This window comes from Diabrotica undecimpunctata, chromosome 10 (genome assembly GCF_040954645.1).
Source record: "Diabrotica undecimpunctata isolate CICGRU chromosome 10, icDiaUnde3, whole genome shotgun sequence".
In the NCBI taxonomy this organism is placed as follows: Eukaryota; Metazoa; Arthropoda; class Insecta; order Coleoptera; family Chrysomelidae; genus Diabrotica; species Diabrotica undecimpunctata.
Genome location: NC_092812.1, coordinates 54017513 through 54040889, shown reverse-complemented (window position 1 = coordinate 54040889; position 23377 = coordinate 54017513). Strand labels below are relative to the sequence as shown.

The window sequence follows — 23377 nt, the reverse complement described above, 5'->3', positions numbered from 1 at the left end:
TGTTGAACAACAATGGAGACAAAATACAGCCCTGTCGTACTCCACGTTCTATTGCAATTTTATCAGTTAACTGGTCTTCTATTTTGATTTTGGCCGTTTGATTGTAGTAAATGTTTCTGATAATTCTAAGATCTTTGTTGTCAATTCCAATTTCTTGCATTAGAGTCATTAATTTGTCATGTTTTACTGTTAAAATACATTAGCTTTTTCATTGTCAGTCTGCTCCCAACGTTTATCAGGTTTTCTTATTGGAGGAATTGGTAGTGTCGGTTTCTTGAATTTTTTAGTTGCTATCCATATAGAGTGGTCATCTAGAGAGATATTGTTAATATAAAACTTGAAGGTATCATTACGAGCTTGTTTTAGTGCGTGTGTTAGTCTATTTAGCTGTGTCTTATTGAGGGATTTCGGGAACATTGCCATTTCGCACGCACTTTCTTTTTTTTTCGGCTTGAATTTGTTTAATATGTAATGGCACATTGTTGTCTTCAGAATTACACTTTTTACTTATAGGAGTAGATTCCTAAGCAGCGTTTTGTATTACAGCCGTTAGTTAGCAATAACCTTATTTGTTTATTTGTAACCTTTTAATATCTTTCATTGGTATATCTTTTTTTCGATATAATTCTGTACCTACAGTATTTGTGTATTACCTCTATCATCTGATTTTTACAGATTCTTTTAATTTAATCTATATCATTAATTTTATTTATTTCAAATTTTCCAGGTTTCCCGTAAAACTTATTAAATACATAATTTTCCTAGTCTGGAAAAACGCAAAAGGTTCCCCATATATGCGAACTCCGCTGCGCGCGTTTCCAAGTTAGTGTTCACTGAAAACAGCAGGATAACTTCAGTCTTCGTTTATATTCTGGTTAGATAGAGAGTGGTGCAGCTACTGAGTTCGAATTTTGTGAGAAGGACGTGAGTTCAATGGAGCAATGGGTAAGTTTTGATGATTTTTGACTGAAACTAAATTTTAAAACTGTTGCAATATGCTGTGCTGATTTGTATCGGTATTTGATTGATAATAGGAAAGTTAAATAATTTAACTGATTTAAATTTACGCGGGAAAAAATATATTTAAAACTTTTAAATATATTTTTATTTAAAACAATTTTTATAAAGTAAAAGACATGTGTTTAAATAATAAAATATTTATATTAAGAAGTAAAATCTTCCTAAAAACAAATAACTGGAATGGAATAACCAATAAAAATTTTATTTTATGGGTACTGTAATATTTTTATATTATATTAGTATTATAACAAATAACATAATTAATCAATTCGTCTATTGTCAATTTCAGCTAGCTATCAAGATTATGATAATAATTATTATTTTATAAAAAATTCATTCTCCTTTTTTTATTTTTCAGTCTGTATATTCCAATTTAAATATAAAACTTTTCTATTGTATTTGAGGTACAATGTTTTCTTCTGTACTTCTCACGAATTCCATCGGTTTATTATTTTCATATGATAATTTCTATTTAATTTATATTAAGATAATAGATGCTATTATATTTTAGGTCTGAGAATTTTTTGTAGCTCTTGTAAAGGGCCTTTTTAGTAAATTTTTTGATTGCTAAACTTTAGGAAAATTTCTTTATTTCATCAGAATATCAAAATGAGATTATGAACTAGTTATAACATTAATAAGTGAAAAAACAACAGAAAAAACAAATTACGTACACATGTAAAATTGGGAAAGGCATTTATAATTAAGAACCTTTATTGTTAACAACTCAATAATTAACAAAGGACTTTGGAGGACTTCTTGTCATCTGTATTGTCTGCTAGATTTATAACTAGTGTTTTTACTGCGTCGTATATGATCAGGTTTGTCCAACCAGCTTGTATCAATTTTTCTTTGTGCTTTACATAATTAGCCCAAACTTTAGCTGTTGTTTTACTTTAGCATCATTCCATACTTTTTGACTGCTGTTTCTCCATGTCCACATCACAAGTCGGTGTTTAAAAATTCTAGTTCTTTGAGTTCTTCTTTTTCTCAGAGAAGAACCAATAATTCGCTCGTATGTATATATACCACACCAGAAATTGATTGTGACATTGAGAATACTGGCTTTCATTAGTTTAATTTTACAGTTTACCAACGGAGATTATCTGCTGTGCAGTAGCTTCAATTTTGTAATAGTGCGATTCTATTTGTAGTGAAAGTGGATTCTTCTATAAACAACACATTTTTTAGAAAAGTTACATTGTTTAAATATTCCTCTTAATTTGATCCCTCTTCTTCTTTGTAATAGATTATCTCTGAAAATAGTTTTGATCATGCACCATACTCATTTAATGTTGTATATTGATGGCAAAAAAAATGAATGTCCTAGAAGGACAATTATTTTTTAAATTATTTATTTATGGAAGTATATATTATGATATTCTTTATATATTATTTAATAATATTATAAACAAATTTGGAACGTAATTTTCCTCAAAAAATTAATAAGTAGTTGGCTTCTTCTTGATTTTTTATACACTCGGTTACTCTATAGGGTATTGATCGAATTAAGTGGTCTATATCATATTGCTGAATACTTATCCAGATTTTTCTTAGGTCATGCCACAGGTCATCTAAGTTTGCTGGATGACGTGGCAATCGATTTAGGTTTCGACCTACCATATCCCGCCATGTTCGATAGGTGACAAATCAGCTGATTTTGATGGCCACTTCAAAGTCTCTATACCAGATTTTGGTATGAACTCTTGAACATGCTCTGCTTCAAATAGTAAACGAAAACTTCTCTGTTAAAGCCCCTTCAAAAAGATTCAAAATTTCGTATGGTACTTTATATAATAAATACAAAGGGAAGCATGGGACGAAACCAGGGGGCCAAACTGCGTTGTCGGCGCTGAAGGAAAAATCAATCGTGTCCTGCATTGTCAAATGTGCCGATTGGATATTTCCATTATCGACGTTAGATGTACAACTTTTCACTAAGATTTATTTAGAAAGAACTGGAAGAATTATTTCCAAATTTAAAAACGGTGTAAGTCCTGGTAACGACTGGGTAACCCATTTTTTAGAGAGGCATAGTCAGCAAATCTCTGAACGACTTGCGTCTAACATTACTAGAGCTCGGGCAGGTGTCACAAAAGAAACGATAGAATCATATTTCAATAATTTAAGAACAACTCTCTCAAATTGCCCTCCATCGCACGTTTTCAATTACGATGAAACCAACGTTAGTGATGATCCAGGAAAAGAAGATTGCTATATAGAAGAGGGACCGAATATTCAGAGCAAATCACTAATAATGTGGGATGCATGGACATTAGGGGGTCCACAGGACTCTCCTTGTTGTAGTAGTGTTGGAATTAATGGATCAGACAATTGCAAAGACTGAGCACAAACGTGGAGACTGTGAAGAAAGTGCAATTAAGAGAGTTTTGAAGAATGGGTTCTAGGCTTGTGGCATGGTTCCTTTCGATCCAAATAAAGTCTTGAGTAAAATTGCACCAATCTACCATGATGTTGTTTATGTAGAACCTCTGATTAAGGACAGCCTCACAGACTATTTGATTAATAAGAAGTTCAAAATAGAGGTTAGTAAACGTCGAAGTAAAAAAAACTTAATATCCAACCCGGTAAAAGTCGACATATAACGGCGGATGACAGCTCCTCCAATAGCGAATTAAACAGCTATACCAGTGAAAGTGAAAATGAAATTAAAAATGAAGATTCTGTGGGGAACCAATCACATGAAGATGAGATGAATACAAAACCATCTCTTGCTGAATTGAATGTTGGAACTTATGTACTTGTAAAAATTATGTAGGTAAACGAAAATGTATAAATTACGTATATGACGGAAAGATACAAGAGAAATTACCTTTTGACGAATACGAATTCATTGGACTTAAATCACTGGATAAAACCATAAACATTTTAAAGTTGTGGAGACCGACGTTTTGAATGCTCCTTTCGCTGATATCTTAGCAATTCTGAAGACCCCATCGGTTGAAAACATGAAACAGCAACGAAATGCATATTTCCTGGCAGAGTTGATGTTAAAGAAAAATAACTTATTTTGTTTGCCTTTCATAATATATTCTTTTGACTTTTTTTACTATTTTATATTGTTTTACTAATTTGCTAAAATGTTTTTTATCTCAATAAAGTATTAGCTACTTCTAGAATCAGAAAATTCTAAAGTCACCTCCCAAATTAAAATTGAAATATCTAAAAATTGGCTTGATCGATTAAAAAATGGGCTGACATTGATATTACTATAGCTTTTATGCATCGGCTAAGCTATTTCAAAAGGGGGTATCAAAGTGACTCCACATCAATGGGTGACTTTGATATACACTTTTTTATTTTTTTTTTTGAGAAAATCCTTAATTTAAAAACATATATACTATCAATTTAAATTAAATAAACATAAAATGCATCCCAATGGCGACTTTTCCAAATTTTTGGGATGACTCATTCAAAAGTTACATTAGAAAATACGGAAAATAACAAAGTCACCCCGTTCTACGGTACAAATAGTTTTTAAATTTTTAAATAAAACTCTACCCTGTAACTCAGTAAGGAGCCAGATCTTATTTAAGATATTTGGGTTAAATCCTAATATTTTGAGCCCAGTAATCTACAGTTAAAATATTTACAATTAATAATGGAACACCCTGTATACCAATCGGTAGAAGCTTCGCTTCTGCCTAGTGTTCGATGGCCCCTCAAGCTCTTTTTTATTTCGTTATCAAGCTACATTTGCTAATTTAGACAAGTATAACACAATTCTAGGCACTTGTTAATCCTTAAACCTTTGTGCATGTGCGGAGGGCCTATCAAATATTGATATAATAATTAAATCGTAATCACTATCATTCTATAACATGCCGAAACAAAACGGACGAAATGAATATAATCCGGTTTCATTTTTCCCATTGTGGCGAGAATAATATTCTTGCCAATTTGATTTGAATTGGATAATGAATTTATTGCGTGTGTCAACGAAAATTTGGCCTGGCCACCAATTAATACAAAACAAATGGGAATTGAGTTCATTTGTTAAAATATTGTATTAAGTGTTAATAACTTTCAGAGCATATACCCTTTAAAAATACGTTTTAAGATAGTGTATAACGAGCTGTCAGAGAAAATCATATTTGGAGTAGGCGCTCAGATTGAAACTTTATGAGAATTAACTTTCGAATTTTTAATGAAAAATATGGCTTTTAATACAGGTAAATTCCCTATCGACTTCCTATATCTCTCTTATAACTTTCGATTTTGTAGTACAAAATTGTGATTTTTAATATAGACAAGACTCCTATAAACAACATCAGATTGCAGATATATTATGAAGGTTTGTGAAAAAACTGTAATTTAAAATACAAAATAAAAAAGTGTGGATAAAAACGGTACATAAATAACGTATTTTGGAGAGCTATATTTCAGCACATGTTTATTTTTTAAAAATGACTGGAAACAGTATTCTCGGACATTCTATGAATATATTGCTTTATTAATAGTGAAATACCTTATAGTAAGATATTAATATCTGTTTGTTGGTATTAGGTGAATGTTCATACACCATTTGTTTATGTACAAACGATGTTTTGTTTGTTGATTTCATAATGTATGCAGCACAACTATATTTGTTAATTAAAAAGTAGACTTATTTGACATTTCACACCTGAAATTAATGATTATTTTTTATAACATTAAAATTTAATAATTAATCTATGTGAAATAATTTAATACTATATCTAACTATATTTCCGTGTGGAAAAAAGATAACAGATGTTCCTATTGAAGGGAAGCTTTTATAGTGACGTTGTATTACTTTATTTCTATTGCAAAATACAGAGGCGGTCGTCATGAAACTAGCGACACGAAATAGTTGGAAGGGTCCATTACGGGACGACGAGAGTCCGTTATACAATATGTCAACTTTTCCCATTTTTTGACATAATATGGCACTTTTTCTCAAAGGTACTTAGGAGTACCGTCCCTGAAATCGAAGAATAAAAATATAGTAATTTGATTAAATTGATGTTTTTATGTGCGGTAAAGTTAGGTGACTTGACAGAGCAGGCAATTATTTTTGGAACTGCTGTTGCCACCTATTAGGTAAATGCTCAAACTTTAAAATTATTTCTAAAGTATTCTACAATGATGACTAGACTTCGGCAAATATGCAAATAAAAATGTAGAAAATATGCGCATAAATATGCACGTGTTTACCCGAAAATATGCAAATATTTTACAAAATATGCATAAAAATAAATAAAAAAATCGTAAAATAGTAACAATTTTATTTAAAAAAAAAAAAAGTGTACATAACTAAATATTTCCTACTATTCATTAAGATTTACATTTATTTTAAGTAACTACATCATTTTTAAGTATGAATAAACTTATTTAGAATTATGGTAACAATAAATGACCAAGTGGTGTTCAAAATTTTCTAACAAAAACTTGTGGCTTCTGTCTGAGTACATATATTTATATATGGAAAAACTTCGTTCAACATCAACTGATGTAACGGGAGCATTTTTCAAACTAACCAAAACATTTGGTTCTAAATTAATTGTTTCCGAAATATTTCCAGCTAGAACACTGACTACTTCAGAAAGAATATGGTAACCTTTATTTTTTTCCATAGTAGTTTCAAATTTTTTTAAAATATCTTTTCCAATATTACCTCTAACGTTCCGACAACATGACGCAAATTCTTTTATTAATGCTGTACTTTCGAACAATGACAGTTTTGGTGATTCTAACTGAGTAATTGTTTTTTGAACAAAACTAAAATTTGATTTTATAAATGAAAGTTCTTGTTGAAGCAAGTTACTCTGAAAAGTTTGTTTAGAATCCAAAAGAGATTGGGAACTTTCATCTGTTAACGTATCAATTATGTTCTTTATTTTAACAAAATGATCTGCATAAAAATTAGCTGCTTCTAAGGATGTTCCCCATCGCGTTAAAATAGGTTGTGGTGGAAGAGGAATGTTAGGTAGCATTTCTTTATAAAGTTGAATTCTTATAGGAGATTTAAGAAATACTTTTTTGACACGTGATATCATGGTATTTACAAGAGGAAACTTTTTTCGTATTTCCTCTGCAACTCTGTTTAATCCATGCGCTACACAAGTAACATGTATTAAATCTGGGAAAAATATTTTTAAATTTTGTCCTGCTTTCACCATATAAGGAGCAGCATCCGATAAAATAAGCAGTAATTTATTAGAAGGAATAGTTGTCGGAAGAAAAAAAGTTGCTAATGTTTCTTGTATAAAACGCGAAATTGTTAAAGCATTTGTTTTCTCAAGTTGCTGGCATGAAATAAGATGAGATTTTGGTAAGGTATCTTCTTTAAGAACACCAATCAATTAATGAGCAATATACTTTCCTGAGGAATCAGTGGTTTCGTCTACAGATATGTAAAAATAATTATCTGCAATTTCTTCCTTAATATTAATTAACACCGACGAGTATAGCCCGTTCACATTATTTCTTCTTAGAGACCGATCACTTGGAACATTAAGTTTGCAATATTTTTTTAGAAACGAACTAAAATTTACATTTGCTAATTTTGAAAGCGGTATGTTTGCAGACACTAATGCGCGACACAAGTCTTCATTAAAAGTTTCTTGCTCATCTAATTTTTTTGAAGTAGATTGGAAACATTTAGCCATTGAAGTTTGATGTTTTCCTCCTATTTTTCCTTTTTTTGCAATGTGTGAAGCAGTTCTCACATGTTGGTCTATCTGAAATTTCTTCTCACATGCTATCTATAAATAAAAATAAAAACCTTTATTTTAACCCAACCTTTAAAATATAAAAATATACAAGGTGTTTTTGGTTAATCAAATAACTGGTTTGGAAAAAAAACACTCGCTAAGTGTTTTAAATGCAGTATTAATCCACAAATTAGTTTTTGTTACTAACCATTAGTACATCATATAACTTATTTTAAAATTCAACAAAAGTTTGTTTTTGTTAATTCAATTACAATAAAAATAATTGTGTTTTAGAATAGCTGACTTCATAAAAAAAAGTAAAGGTGAAAAATTTTTCTAAATACACACCATTGTATTGTACCATGGACAATTTTTTCTCACTAAAGGAAGCTATTTTTCATTTAAAAACAACCTACGAGTACTAAATTTCAAGTAAATACGTTTATTGGTTTTAAAGTTATTGTTGTTATTAACTAAAAGAATTTAATTTTTTTTAATTTTAACACCCTGTATCTCGAAAAGTAAATAAGTTTGACCCCTCATTAACTATATCGTTTTGTTCAATTTTTCGAGAAGTATCTACAGTCAAACGTTGTAAGTGTCATTTGGAAACATCCTGTATGTATGAAATATTAGATATTTAATAGAAACTATTAGATACTTACAATTTTGCCACAGACTGAACAGTAGATTTTTCCCATATCCATAGACAGCTCTTTATAAGGTTTAACCCAAGTTGAAGCACTGGTTGTTTTAGGCATTATAAAATCACAATCTTCCTTTTTGTTACGCACAACGAGTGTTTACGCTTTGAATATCAAAACAAAAATGATTTACAAATCTGAGCATTAAATTAGAAATGTTTAGGTACCTAATTCAATAAACTGGGAGATTTTGGAAAATCCCTAAATTAGGAACAAAACTATTAGCCGTTTACCTGCTGTTAAGATACAATAAATTGTAGATAGATTTGGGGATTAGATCATAAAATGCAAATGAGCGAACCCTTAGCGATTATCCAATAACTGAATGCCTCAGTGACCGAGACTTTCTAAGAATGTTGAGGGCTACTTAAATTGATCTTCTTTGAAATTGTAAATGTTTTGTACCTGTAGAGATTACGTACTTAGATCATTTCTTGATTAAAATGACTACAAAATTTTATACAAGAATTGAAATAAATTGGTATGTTTAAAAATTTTCAAATACAGTATAAAAATCTGAACTTTTATGCACTTTATGCAAACTTTTATACAAATATGCCAAAATATGAAATATTTGCATAAAATATGCACAATATGCAAAATATGCAATATGCATATTTGCCGAAGTCTAATGATGACCTATTATATTTACTTGTAAAAAGTTGTACATATTTATTTTATTTGGCTCCTAAAAATACTGAATAAAAGGTAAAAAAGTCATGACTTTTGATATGCTATATAATTAAGCTATGAAATTATTCATAACGGTATTAGAGTATGCCTGTAAGATGGTCAATTGGACCACGGAGGAGTAATAATAGACGGCGAAAAACTTAACCATCTCCGTTTCGCAGATGACATGATTCTTATCACAGATAATTTAGGAGACGCCACAGTATGTTAAATGAATTGGACTTTGCATGTTCGAAAGTGGGCCTCAGAATGAACTTGACCAAAACTAAGTTTATAACAAATATGGTTCGTAATAACCATTTAACTATTCAAAACAAAGTGGTAGAACTGGTAGAAAAATATAGGTATTTGGGTCGTGAAATAAGAATCAGCAGGGATAACCAGATATGCGAAATCCAAAGACCAATTACTTTAGTGTGGACATCCTTTGGAAAACTGCGAGACACACTTAGGACCAACATACCAATTAGCCTCAAATGAAAAGTATTTGACCAATGGACGATAGACGAGCAAAATTACACATTGGAGGCCAAGAGCAGACAAACGTAGTAGAGGAAGACCACCTGCACGTTGGGCTGACAACATCAGGCGTATCACCAAAATTGTCAACAAATAGCACAAAATCACAGAGAAGGGAGGAGTTAAACCTTATGGATGCCAGACTTCATTGACAAAGGAGGAGGAAGTGGTTTTAAAAGATTCTATTTTATTTGCTGCGGAGGGGGAATTTTCCTTAGATAAAGACAATATTAAAGATCTCGTTCGAAATTATATAAACAGACAAGGACGAAGATTATGATCTTTCCCCGACAACAGACCGGATATTAGTTGGTAATACGCATTTATTACTCGTCATAGTGACTTATCCATTCGCCTCTCAGAAAATATAAAGCGAAGTCGTTCTGCGATTTCTATTGACGTTTTAAGAGAATATTTTGATAAGTTGGCTGTTACTTTAAAAGACATTCCTGATGAAAATATCGTAATTACGATGAAACATGTTTCACCGATGATCCTGAACGAACCAAAGTTGTTGTTCGACCTGCAACTCAACATGCGGAAAAAATTGTGGACCACACCAAATCTTCGATGAGTGTGATGTTTTCCGTTAGTGGATCACGAGCTATGGATTTATGTAGCCACCTTATATTGTATATAAGGCAGATCAGCTGTGGTCTACATGGACAGAAAATGGTCCTGAAAACTCTCGTTACAATCGGAGCAAATCGGGATGGTTTGATCTACAATTATTCGAAGACTAATTTAAATTGATTATGCTCCCTTATTTAAAAAAACTTGAAGAATCCAGCCATATTTCCATCACTGTCATACAAGAGTGAAAAAATAATAATATTAGCTTTGTTCTTTTACCGCCCAATAGCACTCATCTAACGCAACCGCTGGATGTTTGGTATTTTAGACCACTGAAGGGTAAATGGAGATCTGTTTTGACTAAATGTAAGCAAACACAACCTGGCCCTATAAGGAAAAATCGATTTCCAGGTCTACTGAAAGCAACATTAGTAGAACTAGGTGTTTTCGACCGAGAATCTGTTTTAAAACGAATCCCTTTTCAAGGTGGGCCTGTTGGGGAAATTGCCAACTATATCCGATAGACGGAAGAAGCTTAATGTTGCTCCAGGGGAGAGCATCTCTGTAGAAGATTTAGAAGCACAAAAACCAGACGACACAAGGGTGGAAGTAAGACTACCTAATCAAAAGAGAAGTGTTAAAGATAATCCAAGTCACGAAAGTCCAATAAATACGAACTTTATTCTGAAAGTGAAATAGATCTGGAAGACGAGACCGAGAAAGAAGAGGTCAGCGATACTGAGCCCGAAGATAATAATTTACAAATGCGAAATCAAGAGCAAAATAAAGAAGACAAGCAAAATAAAGAACCTGTGAAATCAGATTCATTTCAATGTGGAGAGTTTATTCTCGTGAACTTTAATACAGAAAAACTGCTTGTAAAATACGTTGGAGAAATCTGCCAAGTCATAGATGAAGAGCACATTCGAGTCAAATTCTTACGAAAAAATATGGGCAACAAAGAAACATTTTTTTCATATCCTGACGTAATAGACGAATCGATGATGAACAGAAATGAAGCCGTTCGTCTTCCAGCTCCACACCTTCTTCGCCGAGAACGTTTCAAACTTTTGACAGATTTGGTTGAAACTGATAATGTTTTATAAACAAATAGGTTAGGTAACTACAATAATAAGTATATTGTTAACTAAGATTTAAGTCTAATATAATGTAAACTGTTTGAAAATATTTTAATTTGTTGTTTTTGTATTTTGTCAGAATAAACGTTTTGAGTAAGTGGTCTCAAAAATTATTTGACCCCGTACAAATAGTTACAGATTTTTTTAAAAGTTAAATTTGATGTCAAGTCACCTATAGAACAGTTTTACTTGTCGTTTACACTGATTTTTGCTTATTTTTGTCTGTCACCAAACAGGCAGGATAACTTAAGGAACACGGTTTTTATTTTTTTTTTGTACTTTTTTTTTTAATTTTTCAAAAATATCTTATATAAGTTCTATTCTTTGCCAAAAGTGGCATAATACCATCTTTTTTGTTTTGTGATAGATTATTCAGTATGGCAGGTATTACTGAATTAAAAATTGAAGTCAAAATTATAGTCAAGTCACCCAACTCTACGGCAACAAATATAATAGAATTTAATTTGTATGAATTATTTTGATATTTTCAAAATAAAATAGGGGTTTGGCTTTTTAGGGTATGCTCTTTAAAGTACCGTTGACAGTTAACGGTTAAATTTATTTGTAAAACATTTAAACTGAGGTACAAAAGGGAATATTTTTTTACTATTAATTTGTATATTGTTAAATATTGTTGCATACATGTTGTATATTTTGCCGATACAGCCAAAACCATAACCCATTAACAATGCAGTACATTTATTCTGTATAAAACTACCCTATCAATTAATCATAACGGAGAGCAAATAGAGCAAAATAATTATTTTTTAAAGAGAACATTGTGTTGGGTATGCAGCCAAAAAATTTGATATTTAAAAACGAGCATTAAATAATAATTTTTGTGTCAAATTTGCTAGATAAACATTAGATAAATATTTATATAAATTTGTATGCTTTAATATTCCGTATACAGGGGTGGAACTACAAGAAATAGATCAAGATAGACAAGAGATGTACTTTGCAATTCTCCACCTGTTTTTTTGGCAGGACTTGTGTGCTATTATAAATGTTAAGAATATAAACGTATTAAGTCAAGTTTAGTTTTAATTAACTGCTAATAGAAAACGTGTCACGTTTGCTAGCATAAAATATGGAATTATTTTAATTTGATAAACATATTTATTTGTGCTTTAACTTTTAATCACAGTTCTCACACAAAAAAGGCGTTTTTAGGAAAATAAAAAATGTTTCCTATGCAAACCTCTCAAGAATTTCAAAACCTCTGTTTCTCACCGACTCTCTCAGCTCTCTTCTTGCAATACAGCATCTGTATCCTAAACAGCCATTGGAGTAACTAATAAAAACTGAACTACAAATCGCCCAAGAGAACCACATAACTCCTAAATTTATATGGATCCCATCGTATATAGGAATTATCGGCAATGAAGAGGCAGACAGTAGTGCAGAATTAGTGCGTGAGAGTTTATGTAAAGATCTCAAAACGTTTTTTAAACAAAAAGTGATTGGTCAGTGGCAGCGCGAATGGTTTCTATCGCAATCTAAATTAAGATGGCTAAAACCAGATACACGACAGTGGAAAACTAGTGCTATAGTGTATTTTTATGTAGGAGAGAGTAATAAAACAATAAATTATGTATGCAAATCCCTAAACTGTTGATACGGGTGACTAAATGAAAAACAGATATTTGTCAACAAGTTTACAGAAGTATATAGGAAAACAATTTTAAATTGAGTATGACCACCAGGTATAAAGGTTGGAGCAGGATAGAATACAATAGTTATGAGGGTTACTAATCCCTAAATAAGGTTGCCAGTGTCGGAGTGATGGAGGTTAACAGGTACTAATGAATTTGCAAGAAATGTAAGATGTTTATTTTATTGGTTATATATAACCAATAAAAGTTTAATAAGTACCTACCTATTTGCAAAATAAAGTTTAATTCTTTAGATAAAATAAAACGTTTTATTTTATCTGAAATAAGTGCATTCCACGAAGTAAGGGTTTCAACAATCAAACATTTAATTGTTTAATTCCAGGAATCTACGACAGTAATTGACTAGTTAATTACCTTCTAAACTTATTCCACAGAAAATGTGATAGTGGGTTTTTCCATTTTGTATATAGGAAGGTCCAAGTGGCGTATTCAAAATTCTTAACAGTTCACTAAAAGTAGGTACTTCAGTTGCAAGGTGCAGTTTATTGTGTATACTAGTGTTATGGAAAATTTGGAAGTGCCGTGTAAACGCCGAAAAATTGGTCCTCTAACAGTTAATGAAAAAACATTAATATTTAATTGTTTTAAATCATTTACAGACAAACGTTTATGTGAAAGTGTTGATGAGACCGTTGAGTTAGTTAGCAGTACACTTGGTGTTGGGAAATCTACGATTTACAGAGTTATTAAAGAAGAGAAATGTGGTAGTTTTCAAATGCCACGTAATGCTCCAGGGAAACCAAAATTTCAAATAGAATATCATTTTAAAGAAGGACTTCGACGGAAAGTGCATGAATTCTTCTTTAGACAAGAATTTCCAACATTGGATAAAGTTCTTGTCTCAGTTCGAGATGATAAGGATTACTCAGAAATGAGTCGAAGTACGTTATGGAAACTTTTAAAAGAAATAGGCTTCCACTGGAAAAAGAATCCCAGAAAGTCTATTTTATTAGAAAGAAGCGATATTGTCATATGGAGAAGACATTTTCTAAGAACCATAAAGGAAATGAGAAACCAAAAAAGAAAAATATTTTATCTTGATGAAACATGGATCAACGTGGGTCATACACCAAATAAATTTTGGCAGGATGAAACTGTTACAAGTCAAAGGCACGCTTTTGTAAATAACTTATCTACTGGTTTAAACCCACCATCAGGAAAGGGACGCAGGCTGATAATAGTACACATTGGCAGTTCAGACGGTTTTGTTGAAGGTGGTTTATTAACTTTTGAATCAACTCGTACCGGTGACTACCATGAAGACATGAACGCTGATGTCTTTCAAGAATGGTTCGAACAAATGATAGATCTTCTTCCTAAGAACTGTGTAATAGTAATGGATAATGCAAGTTATCACTCCAGACTTATAGAAGGACTGCCCACAACCAAGTGGTTAAAAAAAGACTTGCAGAATTGGCTGAGTTTAAAAAATATTACGTACCATCCCAGATCTATAAGAAAGGAACTTTATTCGTTGTGTGCCCTTCATAAAGAAAAATTTAAAAAATACGAAATTGATGAAATTGCCAAAAATCGTGGAATGACAGTACTTAGATCCCCACCATATCATTGTGAATTAAACCCGATTGAACTGGTATGGGCACAGATAAAGAGTGAAGTTCCAAGAAAAAATACCACTTTTAAAATTCATGATGTTAAACAGTTGTTTTTGAAGGCCGTAAATAATGTAAAACCTGAAAACTGGGAAAAGGCAGTAAATCACACTATTAAAGAAGAGGAAAAAATGTGGAAGCTGGACAATATTACTGATAAAATGATCGAGCCAGTTATTATAAATCTTGGTTCTGAAAGTTCATCTTCTGAATCTGATTTGGATTTGTAACAAGTAGCTGTAAGTTTTATATTAATATTTTTATTCATCTATTTAACATACCTTAGACGGTTTTAAAAACTCTTTTTCTCTTTTGTAATTTTTAAAAATTAAAAAAAATGTGAATTTTTTAAAACCCTTTTTAATGTAGGCCAGTCAGTTCTAATATAGTGTGTGATAAAAGAGGTCACTTTTGTTTACATACACATAACACTTTATAACACTGAAATAATTCATTTATTTTTTACAATTATTCAAAGTAATTTTTCAATTAATCTTGAGCACGCCCATGGAGTGGTCGGAGCTACCAGTTAAAATTATGCTAATTACTCTCTCGTTCATAAAAATAAACTATAGTACACAATTTATTCAAACGGTTCTAACGCGTCTACGTATAGGACATATACTTTCAGCCAGTGAACGCCCCCTGTGCGACCTATGTGCTACGCCTCTTCCATTTGTTAATTGAGTGTCCAGAATACCATAGAGAACGTTCAATAAACAATATACCAAATACTCTACCAGATTTATTAGGAGAAAACTGTCACGTAAAAATCTTATTAAATTACCTAAGGTCAATTAATATTTTGTATCAGATTTAAAGTTTTGTTTACTGAGTAACGTCGCTAATAACCTGTTGGTGGATGTGGCAATGTTTCTTTTTAATAAAAAAAATGTTTCCATGATATAAAAACAAAGACAATTTCTGATTATAAAAATGAAAATTATTTAGTCAAAAACCCAACTTAATACTGGATCAAAAATTGTATTTATTTCAGACTGATAAATTCTTTAACAATCAAAAAGTGATTGTCTTATATATGTATTCGAGTATGACTGTCTTTGTCGATTTATGCAGAAGATCTCGATAATCTTCAGTCTAAGTGTTGGGTGGCTAACAATTTCAGCAGACGGACCAAATTTTAGAGATGAGATTTGCTAGCGAGTCGCACAATTTTTTTATTATTCAAAAGTACAAGCAAACAAGAAATAACTGTTTTTAGACGAAGATTTAACAAAAATGAGAATCAAACATATTTATTAGATTAAAGTTACATACAAAAAATAATGAGAATTAAAAATAGACAAAATATAATAATTTTTAGTAAAACGTCTAATTTTATTTCTCAGAACTAGTGCATCAATGTTGATATCGATTAATGTTGTTGCTACCGACAAACAGTTTTCCAAATTCTCATCAGTGATTCGTGTTATCATTCGAGATTTAGTATGCTTTATTCGACTACAAAGCTGTTCACACCTGTAGGTGTTTGCAAATAGCGAAATCATCGACCATGTTTGTAATATGCAGGATGTTTCTCCTTGTCCAAATATGTTTTATAAATCTTTCAAGCCAATCCCATTACATTTCTCCTATAACTGGATATCACAGTACATTTTACAATGTTTAATTTGTAAAATTCCTAGCCATAAATTAACGTCTACATTTAACATCAAACTAACAATCTACGGAGAATAGTGTTAGAATTGCAGCGACAAACACACAATGCACAAAATAGATAATTCCCAACTGAACTATATAAAGAAGGTGGCCACGATACCATAATGGCATTACAGCAGCTTATAAAAGAAATGTGGACACAGAAATCCCTCCCCAATGATTGGAATATTGGAATACTTTTAACGGGTTTTTACCCAGATATTTAGTGGCTCAAAACATGTACACCTAGTAAGTATTAACCACATTTTGTATTATATATATATATATATATATAATATATAATAACGGATTTATTACGGCTGTCGCCGCTTCTCCGCCCCCAATTTCCATCTTTTTCTGTCATATGCAGTTGCCTCTTCCAAGTCTCTTGCCGCCATTGCTTCATCAATATCGTTGCGCCAACTTCTCCGTGGTCGTCCTCTCTTTCTTCTTTCAGGAGGGATCCATTCCAGTACTCTCCTAGGCCATCTGTACTCTGGCATTCTTTTAACATGTCCGAACCAGATTAATTGTTTTCTTTCTATGTCATCATTGATATTTCTCTCCATTTTCATTTCGTTTCTTATTTGTTCGTTTCTAACTCTCTCCAGTTTCGATCTACCGCAGCTTCGTCTCAGATAATCCATTTCTGTCGTCAAAAGTTTATTTCTATTAGCTTTGGTGACGTCCCATACTTCCGAACCGTAAAGTGTAATACTTTGGACTATACTACCGTAAATGTGTTTTTTGGTTTCTCGTCGAATTGTTTTTTGCCAGAGAAGAGAGTTTAAGGCACGGGTCGCTGCTCTGCCCTTGTTTATTCTTTCCCTGATTTCATCTGCGCTATTTCCCTTCTTGTTGAAAATGACCCCCAAATATTTGCAGGATTGCACGCCTTTGATTTTGTCGTCTTCCAAGACTAGGTCACATATTTCATCTGTTCCCACTGAGAGATTTTGTATTAACCTTGGTCAAAATTTAAACTTCACGTTCTTTTTAATTAAAGTGGTTATATACTTACTTTTTAGGACACTGATGATGGAATATGGATTCTGAAAACGTTTTGTCTTCATGACATAGCCCGATTGGGTTTTTTATTTATATACCTTTTATAAAGGATTTTAACAAATTTTTTTTTATATAAACCACAGAATTTGCACGGCCACAATTATATCGAGAAATACAAAAATAAAACCCTACAAATCAATAGTGCACCCAGTCCTAACATATGGTTCAGAGACCTGGACTCTAACAAAAAGTAATGAAAATATGTTAGGATGTTTCGAACGAAAAGTACTAAGGCGAATCTATGGAGCAATGAATGACAGTAGTGTGGAGAAGACGATACAACATCGAACTTTATAGGCTATACGTCTAAGGTAGATAGGGCATCGAATGCGGGTGGAAAAATAGACCCAGCTAGAAAATGCTCCTTGATAGACCCATTGCTCAGAGAAGAAGAGAAAGACCTAGAACAAGAACAAGGTTTCTTGACAACATCGATGAAGACCTGAGAAATATGGGAATACGTGTTTGACGGAGGAAGGAGATGGATAGGGATGACTGGAGAAAAATTCTCGAGGATGCTATTACCCACGCAAGGTTGTTAAGCCAGAATGATAATGATGGGACGAACATTTTACATTATAATGTTAAGCTTTATGTAGTAGATAGAGTTTAGGTGATCACCAAATCCAGTTATTAAAATTGAAAAATTCATCACGTAACTCTACCGAGAAATTTTATACAGTAACAAATATAAACAGAGAGCAGTTTATAAGTCAAATAAACACTCTGGGAAATCCAATGTGGAATAAAACCAATTCATTGTGTGACGAAATCACCAGAATTTACTTAAAAAGCCTTAGTACAAAAATCGTTTTCGACAAAACAGTGCATCTTGGATTAATATTACATTATAGTGACCTTTTTTTTAAAACGAGATTTCCACTCGAGAAAGCATAATCAGTTTTCAAATAACAAGATCCTGCAAGATGCCTATAAATCTGCACAAAAGAGAGTTAATTGATGCAGTGGCTAAAGCAAAAAAGATATTTCTCAAATACATTATCAGAGGCACGCACATATTTCGTACAATGTCATAATTCTTCATTCAATAGAGCTAAGGACATATCTAATTAATCAAATCAATACTTTGGACATGTAGGAAAATCTCTAGCAAGTAACATACCACCTCCATCAAAACCTCTAGTAAATACAGAGGCAGACAAATACATATTAGAATGATAAGTTTCAGAAAATCATATAAAAGAGGTCAGATGAAAACTAAAAAGGGAAAATCTCCAGGCTGCAATGACTTTTGTTTTGATATTACTAGAGAGTTTGGGCATATATAGTATAGAGCGTCAATAAGTTATTTCATATGACATACCATGTCATCAAATTTTTATTTTTACTCTTTTTATACTTTTTACATTACTTTTACTCCCTAGGGAGTAAAACTTTTAAGACTTTGGATAGAGGTACGTGGAAAAACTACTACTAAAAGCTCCATTTCTTATGTTTGTTAATATTATTATGGCAATTTTTTGTGCGTTCACTCTTCAGTTATGAGGCAGTATATTGCAGTTTTATGGGAGTTTACGTTTTCTTGATGTTTTTACAGTATTTGATCAGGTTAATTTTCAAGTTTTCTTGGATTGCTTCTGTTCATGTCTACTTCGTCATCCTGTTTATCGTTGCATCGAAATATTTGTTCAAGAAGATTCAGCATCAAATTAAGAGGTAATATTCTAAGATATCTGTAAAAATTTTGATGTAAAGACGAGGATAATCAAACACGGGTAATTCGTGATAGAAAATAGTTGATCGCGACCTGTTGATTCGCGATAAAAAGATATTTACAAATTAGAAAGTCGATCCATAGAGGACTAGACAAAAAAAGCAATAAAATAATCATTCATATAAGCGTTTAAAAGCTACTAGGGATGGAAATCTAAATAATATAACTAAGTATTAGTCCTGTTTAATTCAAATTGGTTTTTAAACACATATTTACATAATATTCTACAATATAATAATTATTAGAGGTCTAAATAAAGATTTATATACCCACTGATATGATTGCTACACAATTATTGAATCTGTGGTAATAAATCACAAATATAATCGTTTTCAAAAGTTTATCGGAGCTCGTTAGGACGCTGCTTCTATTAGAACTAAGCTTTGGAGCAGAATTTTCATTAAATCCAGCGGAGGGTAGCAAATAGTGCGCAAAAAGTCGTTAACTGTCTTGTTATGTTCTGGAACATTTTTTTGTATACAATAGCCCAGCGTGTTGTAACAAGATTTTTATTTCGAAAAGATTGTATTTCAGAGTTTTCTTAAAATGATATAGAGCCATCGAGAAAAATTTTAATTAGAATAGACAGTGAAAATCCAATGTTTTCCTTTGAAACTTTAGTCAGTTTCGCAGAATGGCATTTAGTGCCGGGGAAACAGTTTCAAAATTACATTTTAACACTGACATTAAAATTGACCGTTTGAATCCAAATTTTTAAAACTTTAATTAATAAAATTAAACTCTTAAGATGATATTCCATACAGCGTCTAGAGTAAAACTTATTTATATTGCACAAAATTTATAAATGCACAAAACACTTTAATTTTGCTGTAGAAGAAGGACAATATCATAAATATTCAGAGGATGGGCACTTGAAACAGACGGTCAAAGTCCATTCTGACGTCACTGTCGGCAAGCGTTAAATGTGCATAACCGGCTGAGCACGAACTTTAGCCAAGACCGAAACCAGACTCGACTGACATCAAGAAATAGTGCAGTGCATTATTTTTTCCTCAAAAGTTTTATTCGCTATTTCAATGACTCTATGTACTTGTTCTATTGTTGAATGTTTCTCTCTGGAAGCAAACTGATGATCCGGGAAAAGATTATTATCAGGTATTATCTTCATAAGTCTTGTCGCTAATTAGCTTCTCAAATAGCTTAACAATTCCCGGTAAGAGACTAATAAGACGATGAGAGGTATGTCGCCTTAGCATTGAAAAGTTGAGTTATTATATATATTCCTTTATCTGGTAACCCTTTTAAAATACTTTGATCAAACTAAAGGCAGATATCGAGCACAGTTTATTAATTAAATCTTGCCTAAGTACTTTCACTTCCTATAGCATCTTCAGGAGCATCTGAAAGAAGCCAAGAAACGTTTTTTTAACTGAAAAAAATTAATTAACTTTGATAAAAAACTCAAAATGTTGAGTCAAACTCGAACAAAAGTTGATGATTGATAAAAGTTTTTATGTGATATAACGTTTTAGATTTATTTCGTCAATTTTGACCTATCCAACAATCTGTTGAGAATAAAGGCGCGTTTTCACGGGTCGATCTGGATTGAACGATTTAGGTCGATTATGAAATCGAAAGCAAATTGAATATGTAAACCATAAATCGACTTGGCCGTTCGGCGGAGTGAGTCGATTCGACGGAAGTAGAAAGACTGTCTACTTTTGACGGGCGATTGTCGCCGAATCGATGTCGAACGACTGGAATCGAATGTGTAAACACCTGGTCGAACGGAAACACAACGTACCGAAAGCCGAGTAGAGTACTTCTAGCGTGTATAAAGTTGTTGTTTTTAGTACTACAAGCTGTAATTTTTGGAAAAAATGACTGAAAAATGGTCAGATGCAGGCATGGCAAGATTTTTGGATGCTTATCAAAACTATAATGTATTATGGAATCCACAAACCGAGCTTTATCGCAATCTACAAGCAAGGCGAGAGGCATTGCAAGCAATTCTACAACATATGAATAAACCCAATATATTAGAACAACATACAATCGTGAATTGAGCAAAGTATTAAAATCACTAAAGGGTGGCTCTGGACCTGACGACTTATATGTACCGGACTAATTTGGCTTAAACATGCTGATAGTTTTCTGGGAACAGTAACGATGGGAGGCAGAAAAAGCCAATCAAACATGGTAGGTAGATAATACTTTTTTTTATTTTTAAAAACATTCATTTTGTTGTACAAGTCCTTAATAAATCATTTACACATAGCTGTCTCCAGTGGCTAGAAATCGAAGAGCTATTTGCAATTTTAGCCCTGCTGGTAATGCTTCACGCATATTTGTATCGTTTTTTTGACTTGTCTCAGCAGTTTTTTGTTAAAGTTCTCTAAAATGAGCATTAAACATTCTTAGATGATTTCTATAAGCCTCTGGATCTTCCACAACTATTTCTTGGAGCAGGATTTGTGATGCACCATGGGTATTTCGTCTCACAATCCACGGTCGAGTCCACCACGTTCGTTTTTTGTTCTTTTTGTTTGATTTAGCAATTTCTTCCCAAATTGCACAGCAAGTTAATTGCACACCTACATTAATAATTTCACGTGACGCCATTTTGTACCACAATTAATTTAACATTCATCGCCTGTCGTGTAAACCTTTTTGCTTTCCACACAGATCGAATTATGCTCGAACGATCCAAATCGTTCAACCTAGATCGACCCGTGAAAACGCGCCTTTAGTAATCTGTTAAGATACTTCCTGTTAAAAGGTCATAACCTAAAGCTTTTTTGGTTTTTAATCAATATTTAATAGCACTCTTCACTTCTATTTTTTATACTGGTTTAATTTGCTCATCTGGCTGTTGAATTGTTGCTAGACTTTCGTAAATATCTTTATCTTCTTCAGCACTTACAGAGGGTAGAGGTTAAAAAACTTCTCCAAGATATTTTCCAAATGTCTCTGCTTTTTCTTGATCTGTTCTCGCCCATATGAGCCGGGTTTTTTAATAATGGGATGTTTTTAGTGGCTTGTTTTAATTTTCTGGTGGCTTTCCAAAGTGAATAATCGGTATCTGTTCTTGCCATTAAACTTAGAAGAAAATTTTCAACGCAAAAGTTTTTCAACGCAGGAGTTTTTGTGTGGTACTATTGTATTGTCTTGTATTTTGCCATATCTTCCTTAGGCGTCTCTACTCTTTAATTTGGTTTCTAATATATTGATGGAACAGTTTCTTTCATAGATATGCTAAAAATTCGTACAATATTCCATTTATTTCAGAAGCAGTTTGAAGCGTTTTACTGGAATACTAGCAATATTATTAACTTTTGACGAACACTTATCAGACCATTTTTATTGAATTTAAATAATTTAATTTGTTTGTTAGTTTCTTGTCAATTTTTAATACCCTTTAAAATATTTATGAACCACTACGGAAACTCCACTTTTCACTTTTATATCTTTGGACATTTAATAATAATTTCCAGTTATTTCGCTACAAAAAAAAACAATCACAATTCTTTTCTGATCTTTTATAACATCTCATTCTTTGTTCCGTAGTCTTTAAAGATGTTCACTTTCCATTTCCGTTGCATGTTTTGTCGTATATCAGCATTCTAGGCAGATTTTCGAAAATTTTAAAAAAATAGATTTTTTCCAAATGACGAAGTCATTTGGAAGCTAATCGATCCAACCTCCATGCTTAGTTGATGAGAATTTTATCAGTATATTTTTCTTAACCGAGTTATTTCAGTTTTTAGACTCTCGAAACTCGCCTTTCACACTCTTAAGTCTGCTGAATTACGCCACGTATCCAGCGGTTACGCGGCAATTTGTCTTCGAGGACGTTAAAGTTGGATTTGTTGAGTTCTGTTCCTAGAACCTGCAACTTTTTTCTTTAACAAGCAGTGGACAAGGTTTGCTGCAGCATAATAGTAGATATTTTTTTTATCACTGAGATTATACATTATTCTTTAACTATCATTTTGAAAGCTAGCATTCCTAAACAATCTGTGTTTTATAACTATGTGTGTGTAGTTTCATTTTATGACTAGAGACATAATCTATTAGCCTATTATGTTTTGAGTTATTAATTAATTTTTTTTTAACAATTGTCATAGAAAGAACCCGTAACAACAATAAAATCTTATCTTCTATTGACTTACATATAAGTACGTACCTACGTTAAATTTTTTTTTTATTATCATTATATTTTTTTTTATTTATTTTATTTTTTTTTTATTTTTTTTTTATTTTATTTTTTTTTATTTTTTTTTTATTATTATTTTTATTTCTTAATTTTTTTTTACTGGAAG

The 23377-nt window shown here is 32.0% G+C and overlaps 1 protein-coding gene across 1 annotated transcript in view; it reads left to right on the top strand.

Annotated features, from left to right (window-relative positions):
* Window positions 1–794: 794 nt before the first annotated feature.
* The window catches only part of LOC140452084 (A-type potassium channel modulatory protein KCNIP2-like), a 294909-nt gene continuing 272326 nt past the window's right edge, over window positions 795–23377 (top strand). Inside the window, exon 1 of the mRNA XM_072546140.1 lies at window positions 795–945. Within this exon, the coding sequence (XP_072402241.1) occupies window positions 942–945 (4 nt within the window). The 5' untranslated portion in view covers window positions 795–941. The remainder of the gene's footprint in view (window positions 946–23377) is intronic.